The 14,272-nt window shown below is 44.0% G+C and overlaps 1 protein-coding gene across 3 annotated transcripts in view; it reads left to right on the forward strand.

The window, feature by feature from the left end:
- Gne (glucosamine (UDP-N-acetyl)-2-epimerase/N-acetylmannosamine kinase) overlaps nt 1-14,272 on the forward strand; it is a 46,398-nt gene that overhangs the window by 11,480 nt on the left and 20,646 nt on the right. For 2 of the 3 annotated variants that reach the window (XM_051156966.1, XM_051156983.1), the window contains exons 2-3: nt 5,516-5,721; nt 10,871-11,322. In XM_051156966.1, the coding sequence (XP_051012923.1) occupies nt 5,558-5,721; nt 10,871-11,322 (616 nt within the window). In that variant the 5' untranslated portion in view covers nt 5,516-5,557. Of the gene's footprint in view, nt 1-95; nt 172-5,515; nt 5,722-10,870; nt 11,323-14,272 lie in introns of those variants that run through there. The other variant, XM_051156974.1, reaches the window with a different exon arrangement.

Consider the following 14,272-nt stretch of genomic DNA (forward strand, 5'->3'; position numbering starts at 1 on the left):
GCCGCGAGTCAGTCGGTGACTCACGGACACCGTGAGAGGTTCCGACACCCCCTGCTGCTGCCTGCTGCGCGGCGTGTCCCGGGTCTGCGCGGCAGGGCGCGGGGCTCCGGCGTGTGATCCCGGAGCTGTCAGGCTCAGCGTGCGGGTGAATGGGGACCGGGGCTTGCAGAGGTAGGCCTGGCCTGGCTCTCCCGGGACGGAGGCGTGAGAAGGCTGCTGGGCCCACCACTGCCCTGGGTGGAGAGAGTTTGCCCTGAGAGAAGTCTGGGAAGTCCGCCGAACTCTGACCATCTGGACTCTCAGCCTCCTTGCAGATTTGATAGGCGTTTATATCTATCCCTGAACAGGCTTGTAAACCGTTAAAGCACGGAGGTAGGCTTTGCTCCTCCATAGATAGATAGGGTGTGGCGGGGGCACCGTTTAACAGTAAAGATAATTGTTTAGTTCTACTGTAGGGGCTTGTGGAGGAACACCAGACTGAATTATAGCCGGGCAGCAAGGTTCTGAGAACTCCTTGCCGCCCTTCTTTTTTTATTGCGGTGAGTTCTATCTGCTCTGCGTGAAAGGAAGGTGTGTCTCAAGTTCTCCAGAAAGGAGAACACACAAAGCAGAAGGTGTGTAGGGCAGTGACCTGATTGCCGGGAGATCATCTAGACCTGGCTTTGAATTGAGATTCTGTCAGTCATTAACCATTTCGCTATGATTTAGAGCACATGGGATCCCCCCTCCCCCCGTACCTCAATGTCCTGTTTGCATAGAGGGAGTGAGGGAAAGGTGCTTATAGCTTTGTGTTAGCACTGTGCTAGGTGAAAGCGCTTAGCAAATGTTTGCGTTGCTATTCCTCTGCCGGTGACTCCTTGCACCAGCATACTTAGAGAACACGCTTGCTCGTGGTTGGGATAGTCTCTCATCACCTTTTGCAGCGTTTATAAAGCACAACTGAGTTGAATGTATATGTGAGCGTTGTCATTTCCTGGAGCTGAGGAAATGGCTGGTGTATGTGTGTGTATGGGTGGGGAGGTAAAGCTGAAGATTTGACCTGAGTTTGGGTCCTCAGAACCCAGTGAAATCAGTTGTAATCCTAGCAGCCCGGAAGTGTTGGGATCTTGGGGGGGCGGGGGGGGGGGAGTAAGAGAAAGCCTGTCTCAAACAAGGTGAAACTGGTGAGATCGGTCGGTGAGACAGGCATAGAAATGACAGAAGACCCAAAGGCGGAGAGCATGAATTAAAAAGCTCAACTGAAACAAGCCCATAGCGCTTGTCAGGATGCAATGGCATGGGGGCGGGGGAGGGGGGTCCAGATATGGAAGTCCTGGCAGGTGGACTCTTGGTTGGGCATTTAAAAAACAAAACCAGCGTCCTCCCATTCCCCTTATTCTCTGGTCCACTGGTCCAATTGTTCGCCCTTGGCTGCCTGCCTTTCCTTCCTGCTGGTTTTGAGTGTTTGCTGTTGTGTAACTGTCACATTCCCCACTCCTCCCTGCACCTCACACTCCTTATCTGCCTGTCCTCTTGTAACTCTCCCTCAGCTGGAGAGGACTGATATTAGTGGTTGTCTTTTGAAAACCGTTTGCATTTTGCAATGTTTGGGATCTCAGACTTTTGGATGGGGATACACAGTGTGCAATGACAAATATACAGTTGATAAATTTTAATTTTTGTCTAGCATTCCATTATGTAAGGAAACAAGTTTCATCTGCTTTATGAAACTTAAGTTCCCTTTAAGTAATTTAAGTCTATTTTTTGTCACATTCCTCATCCCACATTGATGATGAAGATGCTGGTCACTATATTCAGTATATAATTGTGCCTTTAGTGGTTCAAGTCTTTAAGCCCAGCACTCAAGAAGCAGAGGTGGGCAGATCTCAGTGAGTTTGAGGGCAGCCTGGTCTTCAGAGAAAATCCCAGTTAGGGCTATATAGAGAGCCCTTGTCTCAAAAATACAAAAAACAAAAAAGTACCATTAGGAATATTTTATTCAGAACAAATAACAGATAATTTGTTGAAATTTCTGATTTCTATTGTTCCTGTTTGTGAAAGCAAAATGGTTGGAGTCTGTTGTATTGTCTTCCATGATTTTAGTTCCTAAAATCAGAAAAATGAGACCTTCACAGCCCCACAGCAGTCTCAGGGCTCTGCACAGTGCCCCTCACAGACTAAAGACTCAGTTAGTGCCTGTTTACTCAGTATTTTACTTTCAAGGCTCTCGCAACCTGTCATTTATTTGATTTTTTTGAGACAGGATGTCTCTGTGTAGCCTTGGCTGTCCTGGGCACACTTTGTAGACCAGGCTGGCCTTGGACTCGTAGAGATCTACCTGCCTCTGCCTCCCAAGTGCTGGGATTAAAGGCGTGTATCACCATTGCCAGGTCCGTTTATTTGAAAACCTGATACCTTGCACAGTTGGTTTGAAATTTCCATTGCTTTTAAATTTTCTCATGTTCCCATTTAATTCAGAAACATAATTATAAATATTTTAAAGTAAATAATGTAACAACAGTTTGTAAAATGTTACCAATTGCATAATATACATTACGTTTATAAATAAATATGTATATATAGGAGGCTGGTGCATACCTATAATTCCTGCACTCCAGAGGCTTAGACAGGAGGGTTGCCATAGTCGGAGGCTTACGTAATGAGTGCTAGAACAGCCAGGGCTTCATAGAGCTATCTCAGAAAACAAAAAACAAACAAAAAACCCAAAACCTACAAGTAAGTCCAAATAACAAATGGTGAGGACAAGGAAAGGAGAGGAGATAGAAAAGAAGGGAAGGAAACCAAGTTAGTACTGTGAGCTGCTGAGAAGAACTGTCATATGGTTGAGAATAGAGCCTGGCAAATGTTTTATTCTGAGGTGTGTTGTGACTTTTTCATTTGAAGTCATGTAGTTATACCACCTAATCATGAAGTTACTTATTTAATTCATTTATCTGTTTATTTATGTATTTATTGGGACAGAGTCTTAACATGGAATTCTGGCTAGCTGGAATTTGCATGTAGACCAGGCTGGTCTGGGACTCATGGAGATCTGTCTGTCTCTGCCTCCTAAATGCTGGGATTCAAGGTATGCCATACAATGTCCAGTATGAAATAATTAATTTCTTGTGGGTGTATCTTTGTTCCTTAAAGTTTTTTATACTTATATATTACATTCCAACTGCAATTTCTCCTCTCCCCTCTCCCCTCACCCCTCCCCTCTACCCCCCTTCCCTCTACCCTACATCTCCCCTCTCCCCCAACACCTCTCCTTTCCCCCCACAACTCTCCTCTCCCCCCACACCTCCCTTCTCCCCAAGATCCAACCTCCCTCTTCCCCCGAAATAATTTTTAAAATCCAAGAAACATTTAAAAGCTTAAGATTTAATTTATTTTCCTAAAAAGTTTTGACTTTAAAAAAGAAAATCATGTGTTTTTTCATGATTTTGCTGGCTTACTTGGGTTAGTTAGAACAATAGTTCAGTAACCTGGCAAACACAGAGCCCCAGCAGATGGAAAATTTACTCTCCCGTGTAAAATAAATAGAAATTGACCAACTGCCAATCATTTGCTTTGCCTCATCCAGCAAACTAAATGTCACCAGCAAGTTAGTCAGTTCACATTTGGTCAGTGGAGGGAGGATTATGGGCAAGAACACTGAGGCAGCCAATATGGAGGGTGATAAAGCAGTACTTTAGATTCTTGTCAGAATGCTCACTTGACATCTTACAGCCTTTCGTTGCTTAGAAGTAGCCTTTCCTGGGTATTGTGCTTTGAGAATGAGCTTCATCACGGGACAGTCTGCATGGTCCGGGAACTGCACACTGATGAATAGCTGCCTTAGATGGTGTACCCACTGCAGGAGACTCTGACGTAGTGGGCGGTGCTGCTCCCATCACATTCTTACCCAAGCTGTCAGGATTCTTAGTTCAGGCTTCCAGTATTGATACACTGCCTCAAACCTAAGTCCTGAGGCCAGAGTCTGTGAAGTGAAACTTATCACTTCTATTAGGAAGTTTAAAGTGTTCCATAAAGCAACCTCCCCCTCCCCCATCCCTTCCTTATAGCTCTTTCTCTCACTCTCTCTCTGTCTCTGCCCATTCCTCAGCTCACATCTCACCATTTAGCCCAGACTGGCTTCCAACTCATGATCTTTGGATCCTTCTGCCTCAGTCTTCTAAGTGCTGGGATTGCATGATACCTGGCATATAGAGACAAGTTCCACAGAACAAACGTCTCTTGCTCTGATGTTTGACTTGGTGTGATACAAGGGCAGATGGGAAGGCAGGCAGGTGGGCAGAAGAGTTAAAGTGTTTTTGTGTATGTGATAGGGCCACAGTGCTGGGAGGAAGGTGGCATCTGTGAGCAGTGGGGTGAGAAGCACCTGGGATTTATGTGACTCCTTTCCAGAAGAGGTGACACTTGGCTGAAGTTTGAAGTCTCAGTAGGCAGCTGGACAAGAGGGGAAGGAAGTTTTAGGTAGATGTGCGTAGCTATAAAAATGGCGTAGACCCACTAGTGAAGCCACAGGCAATTTGACATGCTGATGCTTTGACAGTTAGTAGACGTAGGAGAGATGTGATTTAAAAAAACTGCATGGGATCCCGATTAGCAATTTGGATTTTATCCCATAGGGCGGTATGCTGGCTGGTGTGACAAGCAGGTCTATGAACTTGGAAGCATCACTCTGAAAGTCTGTGGGAGAAAGGCAGGGCTAGAGACAGGCATGCAGCTTTGACAACTATCTCAAACCTAAGGCAAGAGACTGGACCTGCTGGTGGGGATCAAGAGGAGGAGACAGATGGAAAGCTTAGGGTAAATTAACAGGTTTAGGAGGTACTCGTGAGGAGGGAAAGTGGCAAGATACCAGGGCATTTGGATGAGTCTTATGGACTGGGTTAGAGAGCAAACAAGGAAGAACAGGTTTGCAGCAGAAAATCAGTTCAGTTTGGGACACTGACTTTCAGGTGGCTTGGGGACATATAGCAGAGCTATCTGTCGACTTTGAGGCCCAGCTTGTAGGTGTAGGTGGGGTCTTAGAGGTCATGTCTCCTCCTAAGCATCTTTATCTTCCCAAGGGACTGTGCAGTGTGAGAGCAAAGACATGTTCTTTGAAGTCGTGATCTTGAATCTTGGGGAGGTAATTGTCACTGCATTTCCCTTTTTGTAAATGAGGGGGTGAATCAGATGGATTGCTCTCTACCTAAACTTTCTAGCAGTCAACTTTGCTGGTCCCACTTGTGAGTATACCAAATAGTGTTTAATTTTTAGTTAGTACTTTTAAATTAATCACTAGAGCTGGTATTTGTTTATCTTCTGAATGGAAATTGCATTGCAGTTGCCAGTGAGAGAAAAGGATGGAATTGGGTAACTGGTGGAACGTCATCACTTGATCCACCAATGAGTGACATGTAGGAGGAAGGAGCACGGAGGACAAAGATCACCAGGCAAACAGCAGCACTTCCAACTGGAGGGTTGTGTTTTCTAGTGAGTGGTAACTCCAGTTGTAAGCAGTGACTTCTTTTTGTATCACTAGGAACTCTATTTTAAGAAACTCTCAAGTAAGAAGAAGCAAGTCATGGAGAAGAACGGGAATAACCGGAAGCTTCGGGTTTGCGTTGCTACCTGCAACCGCGCCGATTACTCCAAACTGGCCCCCATCATGTTTGGCATTAAGACCGAGCCTGCTTTCTTCGAGCTGGACGTGGTGGTGCTGGGCTCTCACCTGATAGACGACTACGGGTGAGCCCACGGGGAGCTTGGGTTTTGTAAGCTTGCGGACCTACTGTCAAATCTCAGTTCTTTTCTAGTCTCTATGTACCTTGGAGAACTTGGAGAGCATCTTAGAGTCGGCTTCTTCGGGTATATAACAGGGTGAAAACCAACATGGTGGTGAAACTGGTCACAGTGATATATACAGTTGGACTACAGTAACATGGCTTTGTGGCATAATTTTTGGTGTTGGGGTTTGAGCCCAGTGCCTCAAACATGCTCAATGTGCTTTACCGCTGGGTGCTCTGAACCTTACCCCGGTGGTCTCGTGAATTTTTCATGGCAATTCTTCAAAATTGGTTTATTGAACTGAGTGTATTGGTGCGTGTCTATAATCCTACCACTTGGGAAGCAAAGGCAGGAGGATTGCTTTGAGTTTGAGGCCTGCCCAGATTACATAGTGAGTTTTATTCCAGTAAGGGCTACATAGTAAGACCCTGTCTCCAAATAAACAAAAAAAGGACAACAAAGACCAACCCTGGGTTACAGGTCAATCATATATAAAGTTGTATATATGAAACAAGATTTACAAAAATCTAATTATTTTGAGGTAAATTAAAATGTTATATTACCAAGACCATTGTTCTGTGTGTGGCATTAAGGTATGGACTGTATGTGAGGTATACATTGAAAACTGAAGGATTATCAGAGAGAGCCACGCAGTGAATGAGCCAGAAAGGAGCTGCCGCTTTGCTCTCTGTGTACATCTACTGCACCCTTGTGGTGCGAAAGTGTTCATGCAGTCGCCAGAGACTGTTGGAACAACGCGACCATATGAAAGAAGCTAAATCAAGCTGCCTCTTTCAGACCCCTTTAAAGAGCACACGGCAATAGTGCATGTGGAGAGCAATACACAGAGTACGCGCCTGTCTGCAGGACTCCACGGGGCAGCTTGCTGCAAGTGGACAGTGAAGGGGCAGTGAGAGGCTATAGGTAGCGCCCATAGATTTTTGTTGTTGTTGTTTTTTGTTTTTGTTTTTGTTTTTTAAATTTAAATGAATTCTGGCTTTCTGAGACAGTTCACTTGAGTGGTAGGATGTAGTTTGAGCCTGAGGTGAAAGTCTCAGTAGGTCCTCTTGTGTGACAAAGCTTGGGCAGGAAGGCTGGCGGGAAGGAGACTCTCCAGGAAGTGGTAGCAGCCACAGCAAGTGAGGCGGGGAGATAATACTTGATGGTGAGGCTACTGAATAGGAAAGTCAACTAGTACAGGAGGAAAAATTGTGCTTTAGGCTCCTTCTAATTTGAGGAACTGGGGAGCAAGAAGACAGATTGTGGGAGATGTCACATAACCTTCTCGTACCTTATTCAGCTTTGAGCTATGAGAATACATTTTACAAATTCTATTCATTTTTTTAGTTTTATTCCAGGAGATTTTTTGTTTTGCTTTGTGAGATGGTTTCTTATAGCCCAAGTAGGCATCAAACCTTTGATGTAGATAAGGATGACCTTATTCTGAAATTACCAGCATGTGCCACCATGCTGGCTTAGTCTTGTTTGTTTGTTTGTTTGTTTAGAGATTGAGTCTGTCTGTGTGGCTTAGGCCAACCTGGAAATCACTAGGTAGCCCAGGCTAGACTTGACCTTGTGGTCTCCTGTCTCTGCCTCCCGTCTCTGCCTCCCAGGTAGTGGATGCAGTACCATGCCATCTTTTATTTTCCTTGGGCTTTGTTGCTGAGGCTGGCTGCCAAGTCTTGGACTTAACTGATCCTTCTGCCTCGGGTTCCCAAACCTCTGGGATAGGTACACATTCTTATGCCTGCCTTGAGTAACTTACTTTTACAAGACCAGGCTAAGCAGTAGTGGTGCACTTGGGAGGCAGAGGCAGGTGGATCTCTGAGTTAGAGGCCAGCCTGGTCTACAAAGCGAATTCAGGACAGCCAGGGCTACACAGAGAAACCCTGTCTTTAAAAAAAAAAAAGCCTAATGACTTGAGTTTGATACCAACATAGAGGGGAGAGGGGACGGTCCCTGAAAGCTGCCCTTCGTGTGCTTCAGCATGCACATGCTACACTCACATACACACAGGATGTATGTGCATACTCACAGCACTAACAAAAAATTTAAATAAGCTACTTTCTATTTCAACTCACATGGCTCCAGATTTATGTTTGTTCAACTTTCAGAATATTTTAACTTTATGATTCATCTGAAGGGATAGGAATTCAGTAAAAACTATGCTTTAGAGTTTGAATCTGGATTTTTCCTGGGCTAGAAATATGCCATAAGGAACTCAGGGTGCTGAGGCACACACACTAGGCCAGCTTCCCATTCTGCCAGCATTCTGCAGCACATGCTTCTAAGCCAGGGTGTTTGGTAGACTAGTGGTTATAATACATTTTCTTTTTCATTGTTGTTTTGTTTGTGTTGAGACTCTTACTCATTTTGTAGCCTGGTTAGCTTAGAACTGGTGTGGACCAGGCTAGTCTGAGCTTGCCCCAGCCCTCCTGCCTCTGCTTCGCAAGCGATAGCAGGCAGCTCTTTACTTCCAAATACAGCCTGAATGCATTTCCCGTTTGTGATATTTTTAAGTTACAGTGGGATTATAAGGATTTACTCTTAGGATTGTTTTCCATTGATGTTCTTACATTCTTTAAGAATAAGCCGGGTGTGGTGGCCCACACCTGAAATCCCAGCACTTGGGGGTAGAGGCAGGCAGATTGCTGTGAGCTCTAGGCCAGCCTGGTCAACAAAGTGAGTCCAGGACAGCCAAGGCTACACAGAGAAACAATGTCTCAAAAAACAAACAAACACACCAACAAAAAAAAAAAAAGAGTTGACTGTGAGCAGTTAAGAGCTGTGTTGCCCTTGGCGAGGAAGCAGACTCAGTCCCAGCATCCACATGGTGGCTCACAGCCATCTGCAACTCCAGTTCCAGGGGTCTGATGCCTTCTTCTGAACTCCACAGGCACCAGGCATACACATGTGCACAGACATGTACTCAGGCAGAATAGTCACACAAATAAGATAAAATAAGTAATCTAAGAAAATTTTTAGAATTGAATGTACAAAGAAATCAAATGAGTATCAGCAGCTTGTAGATTCATTTGTTCTTTCAACAGGTAGTTAATACACACATGTACACAGGGGCAATGAAGCACAGACCCTGCCAACATAGAACCTACGTTTTAGTGGGGAAATTGATGGTATATAGATAAGTAATATAAATATATAACAAAATACAGATGCTAAAGATATACTTTTGATATCACTTTCTTCCATCAAATGAAATAAATTGGTGGCTTGTAGTGCTGTCATTATTGGAAGACATCAGGAGTAAATATTCAATTCTCAACCATTGAGAAAGACAAGTGCAGTTTCTAGGAGTGTCAGAGCAGCTCCTATGAGACTATTTCTCCCTCAGCTACCCCTTAAAAACCTGAAAAAATATTTTTAATATGCTGGATGACTATAGTAGTGAGGGCTTATATCACACTACTCTCAAGGGTTAGGTAAGAGGGTTCAGGCCTGCTTAGACATCTTAGTGAGATATTGCCTCAAAACAAAAATAAAATCAGGGCTTGGGATAGAGTGAGGTTCTTACCTAGTATGCAGGAGGCCCTAGGCTTAGTCCCTAGTAACGCAGACACACACAACACACACACATGCACGCACGCATGCACGCACACACACACACACACACAGAGAGAGAGAGAGAGAGAGAGAGAGAGAGAGCAGGGGACAGGGTGGGGGAAGATGAGAAACAGCCACTCATTCAGTCACCAAAAGACAAGTAGAAATACTTGAAAGCACTGGAAATTAAACACCATACTTCTCAAAGGAGCCTGAGTCAGTACATCACAGACACTTGCATCCCATGCTCCTTATAGCACTGTTCACTATAGCCAGGTTCTGGAGCCAGCCTGGGTGGTGACCAGTAGATGACTAGGTAAAGGAAATGGAGTGTGTATACACAACGGCATTTTATCCAGCCATAAGAAGAATAGATGGAACTCCTGAAAATTATGTTAAGTAAGATAAGCCATCTTCAGGGAGACAGACTGCCTGTTTGCTGTCTCAGGTAGAATATAGATTTGATTTAATATATAAGTATGCATATGCTATATACATACATACGAAAGTAGAAAATGGACTGAAGGGAGGAAGATGTCTAAAGCAGAGAGGGGAAGAGAGGCCAGGAGAGGGTCGCAGCCTCTGTGTGGTGTGAAAGCAGAAGCGAGTACCATGGATGGGGAGAGGAAGAGCAGTGGGAGGCTGGGTACGAACAAAACACAGTGACATGTGTGTATAAGAATGTCATGATGACCCCATTACGTTTTGTATACTAACCAAAATTTTAATTTAAGGCCGGACGTGGTGGCGCACGCCTTTAATCCCAGCACTCAGGAAGCTAAGGCAGGTGGATCGCTGTGAGTTTGAGGCCAGCCTGGTCTACAAAGTGAGTCCAGGACAGCCAAGGCTACACAGAGAAACCCTATCTCGAAAAACCAAAAAAGAAAAAAAATTAATTTATAATTAAAAGAAATGTATAGTATTGTGCCATGCTGCTTCATCCTGCATCCCTGGCTTTTTATTTTATTTATTTATTTTTGGTTGAAAAAAAAAAGAGCTTTGTTCTGGAAACTTTGCCCCCATTATAGTACCAATTTCTTCCTGAGGAAAAAAACAGATGGCTGACAGAAAGTAAAAAGCCCTACTGTTAATAAAAGTTGAATTTCTTTCTGCCCCCTCCCCAAGAAAAATCACTATTTTTCCCTCCTGGTCCTGCCTGAGAGGGACACAGCGAGTCTCCCCAGGGAAGGCTTTATCTTGATCTGGGTGATAGCTATAGCGTGAATCACATATTCGTACATGTATGGTCTTTGCTCTCTATTTGTAGTTTATACTTCAGTGTAATTGTTTTAGCAAGCAAAAATGTAAGCATTCTTCAGGGTTAGCATTATTGCATTCTGTTTTGTTTTGTTTTGCTAGACAGGGTTTCTCTGCGTAGCCTTGGCTGTCCTAGACTCACTCTATAGACCAGGCTGGCCTCGAACTCAGAGCAATCCACCTGCCTCTGCCTCCCCAGTGCTGGGATTAAAGGCGTGTGCCACCACGCCCGGCCTGTATTACTGCGTTCTTGCAAGAGAACGCAGTGTCACATCTTGTTGCTCTGCCTTAGAAACACGTACCGCATGATCGAGCAAGATGACTTTGACATTAACACCAGGCTACACACGATTGTTAGAGGGGAAGACGAAGCGGCCATGGTGGAGTCAGTAGGCCTGGCTCTAGTGAAGCTACCAGATGTCCTCAATCGCCTGAAGCCGGACATCATGATTGTTCATGGAGACCGCTTTGATGCTCTTGCTCTGGCTACATCTGCCGCCTTGATGAACATCCGAATTCTTCACATTGAAGGAGGAGAGGTCAGTGGGACTATTGATGACTCTATCAGACATGCCATAACGAAACTCGCTCACTACCATGTGTGCTGTACCAGAAGTGCAGAACAACACCTGATATCCATGTGTGAGGACCATGACCGCATCCTTTTGGCAGGGTGCCCTTCCTATGACAAACTGCTCTCAGCCAAGAATAAAGACTATATGAGCATCATTCGGATGTGGCTAGGTACGTATGCCAAACTTTATTCAGGCTAATGGTTGTTTTTCTCAGAGAATGCTGGGTATATTTCAATCTTTTTGGGAATGCGTGGACACAATATTCCAGTAGAGACCAGAGAGTGAAGATTTTACTTCATAGTTCTTGCCTTGTTGTGTATCCTTACCTCCAAGGTTATCCATAAAATAGGTATATTGGATTGATTTGAAGATCTATGCTACATTGTACAACAGGATGCTTTAAATATTCCAGTAACTAGTGTTTACAGGGATAGGTCCTTAGCAGTGTTAGTATATGTGTTGATAAAGTGATAAGCAAAATTATTTTTAAATTATTTTTATTGTGTGTACATATACACATGTGAATATGTTTAAAACATGAATATACACATGTGCATATGTATGGAGGTCAGAGGACAGTTCTGTCCTTCCACAGTGTGATCTAGGGATTGAACTCCAGTCAGCAGTCTTCAGCACTTTAACCTGATGGCCTTCTGCTTTCTGTTTTCTTTTTTTAGACAGGATCTAGTGTAGTCTGGCCTTGAACTTGTCATATAGCTCAGGATAACTCCTAATCCTCTTGCATCTACCTCCTAAGTGTCAGGACAGTAGGCACATGTGACCACCATACCTGTCTGTGAGCACAGTTCTTACTCTATTAAAAAATGGGGGAAGGGATAAGGAGACAGCTTGCTGGGCCAGCTGCGGGGCATGCAGCATTAAGGCCTGAGACTGACCCCCAGGAACTCACATTCAAAGGCAGCTTTGGTGGTGTGCCCTCATCCCAGCATGGGGCAGACGGAGACAGAAAGGCAAGCCAGTCCGGCTAAATGGGTAAGCTCTGGTTTGGTAAGAGAGCCTGACTCAGGAGATGAGATGGAGTACAACCAAAGAAAACATCCAGTGCTGCCTTCTCCTCCACACGTGTCCATGCATGCACGTGTATGTAGGCACACAGTGGTGAGAGCAAGCTATAAAACTATGTGCATAATAAGATGCCTTTCTGTGAAAGCTATAGTAGAAAGGATAGAGAGTATGCAAACCTAGTCACTTATTATTTTCCAGTGTGAAGTTAGGGTACTTTTACTTCTTTCTGCATTTTATTTGTAATATAATGGAAATTGTAGTTTTCACTTTTGTGTGTGTGCATGTGGTATATGTACATGCCAAGTGTGCACGTGTATCTGTGGAGGCCAGAGGTTGATGCCCAGTGTTTCCTCTGTTGCTTACTATTTGAAACATGGTCTCTCACAGAAACTGCAGCTGACTGATTGGGCTAAACTGGCAGGGCAACAGCCCTGGGAGTCTCTTGTCCCCCTCATACCTCAGTGCAGGATTATGGGCAAACACTGCTATAACTGTTTTTTGGGGCTTTGGTTTGTTTTTTATTTTGTTTTTGTTTTGAGACAGGGTTTACCATGTAGCCCTAGCTGGCCTGGAACTTGCTATTTAAACTAGGCAAGCCTTGAACTCACAGAGTTCTTCCTTCTGCCCCCTTTTTAAGTCCTAGGATAAAAGGTGTGTGCTACCATACCTAGTTCAAACATGTTTTTTGATGTGGGTTCTAGGGCTCTGGACACTGGTCCTCATGTTTGCACACCAAGAGTCATCTTCCCAGCCCCCATTTTTACACGTGTGTGTGTGTGTGTGTGTGTGTGTGTGTGTGTAATTAAAGATGTAACCCAGGCCTTGTGCATGCGAGGCAAGCACTCTATCACTGAGCTATATTGCTAGACGTCCATTTTTACCTTTAATGGCTTTCTCATGGTATTCTCAGAACAGTCAGATGATATAATGAGTGTTGAAACAGCAACCCCTAAGTACTTACTCATATAAAGGACATTGATATTATTAAAAAGTGGCAGGTGTAGTGTTGGATTTTGTGTATTCATAAATAAACCTCAAAGTCTGAAATTTTTTTTTTAAAGTCTGAAATTTTCATTGATTTAACTTCCTAGGAATTACTTTTTGTTAACAGACGTAAAGAAAACCAGCTTACAACCAGAAATATGAATGAGCCAACTTAATAGTAAGAATATTAAACCTACTGGGTGGTGGCACACACCTTTAATCTCAGCACTTGGGAGGCAGAGGCAGATGCATCTCCAGGTTCAAGGCCAGCCTGGTCTACAGAGTGAGTTCCAGGACACCTAGGAATATACAGAGAAAAACAAAAAGTAAAAAACAAAACAAACAAATAACAATAACAACCAAAAAACGAAACCCTAAACTTACAGTGAGAGTACTGTGTTGGGGAGATCAGGAATAACTGTCTATTTAGGACTTTTTATGTAAATATATCTGCTGAATAATGAAATTAAAGAATGGAAAATTGAAGCCAAGCATAGTGGTGCACGCCTTTAATCTCAGCACTCAGGAGGCAGATCTCTTTGAATTCAAGGCCAGCCTGGTCTACAGAGTGAGGCCAGGACAGCCAGACCTATTACACAGAGAAACTCTGTCTCAGGGTGGGGGAGCTGGGGGAGTGAGGCTGGGGGAAGGAGAATGAAGAATTGGTAATTGCATAATCAAACAAATAAACAAATAAATTGTTACTTTATCTATTTTTTAAATTGTGTGTGTGTGTGTGTGTGTGTGTGTGTGAGAGAGAGAGAGAGAGAGAGAGAGAGAGAGAGAGAGAGAGAACACTGAGAGGTCATAGAGAGAGAGAGAGAGAGAGAACACTGAGAGGTCATATAACACTGTGTGGGAGTTAAGTCTTTCACCTTGTAGGCCCCAGAGCTCAAACTCAGGCTGTCAGGTTCAGTAGCAAGCACCTTTATCTGCTGAGCCTCTTAATGAGCCCAGATTAGCTCTATTTTAATTTAGGCATATTGCAACAGGAAAGAAGCTGGGGTTTCTCATAGGTAAGTTAGCCCATTTCATATGTCTTATCCTTGGAAACATGTACACTCATCAAGGATCCCATTCTTCTCATACCATTAACTTTCCTTTTATCA

Source organism: Acomys russatus, chromosome 2, assembly GCF_903995435.1.
Source record: "Acomys russatus chromosome 2, mAcoRus1.1, whole genome shotgun sequence".
Classification (NCBI taxonomy): Eukaryota; Metazoa; Chordata; class Mammalia; order Rodentia; family Muridae; genus Acomys; species Acomys russatus.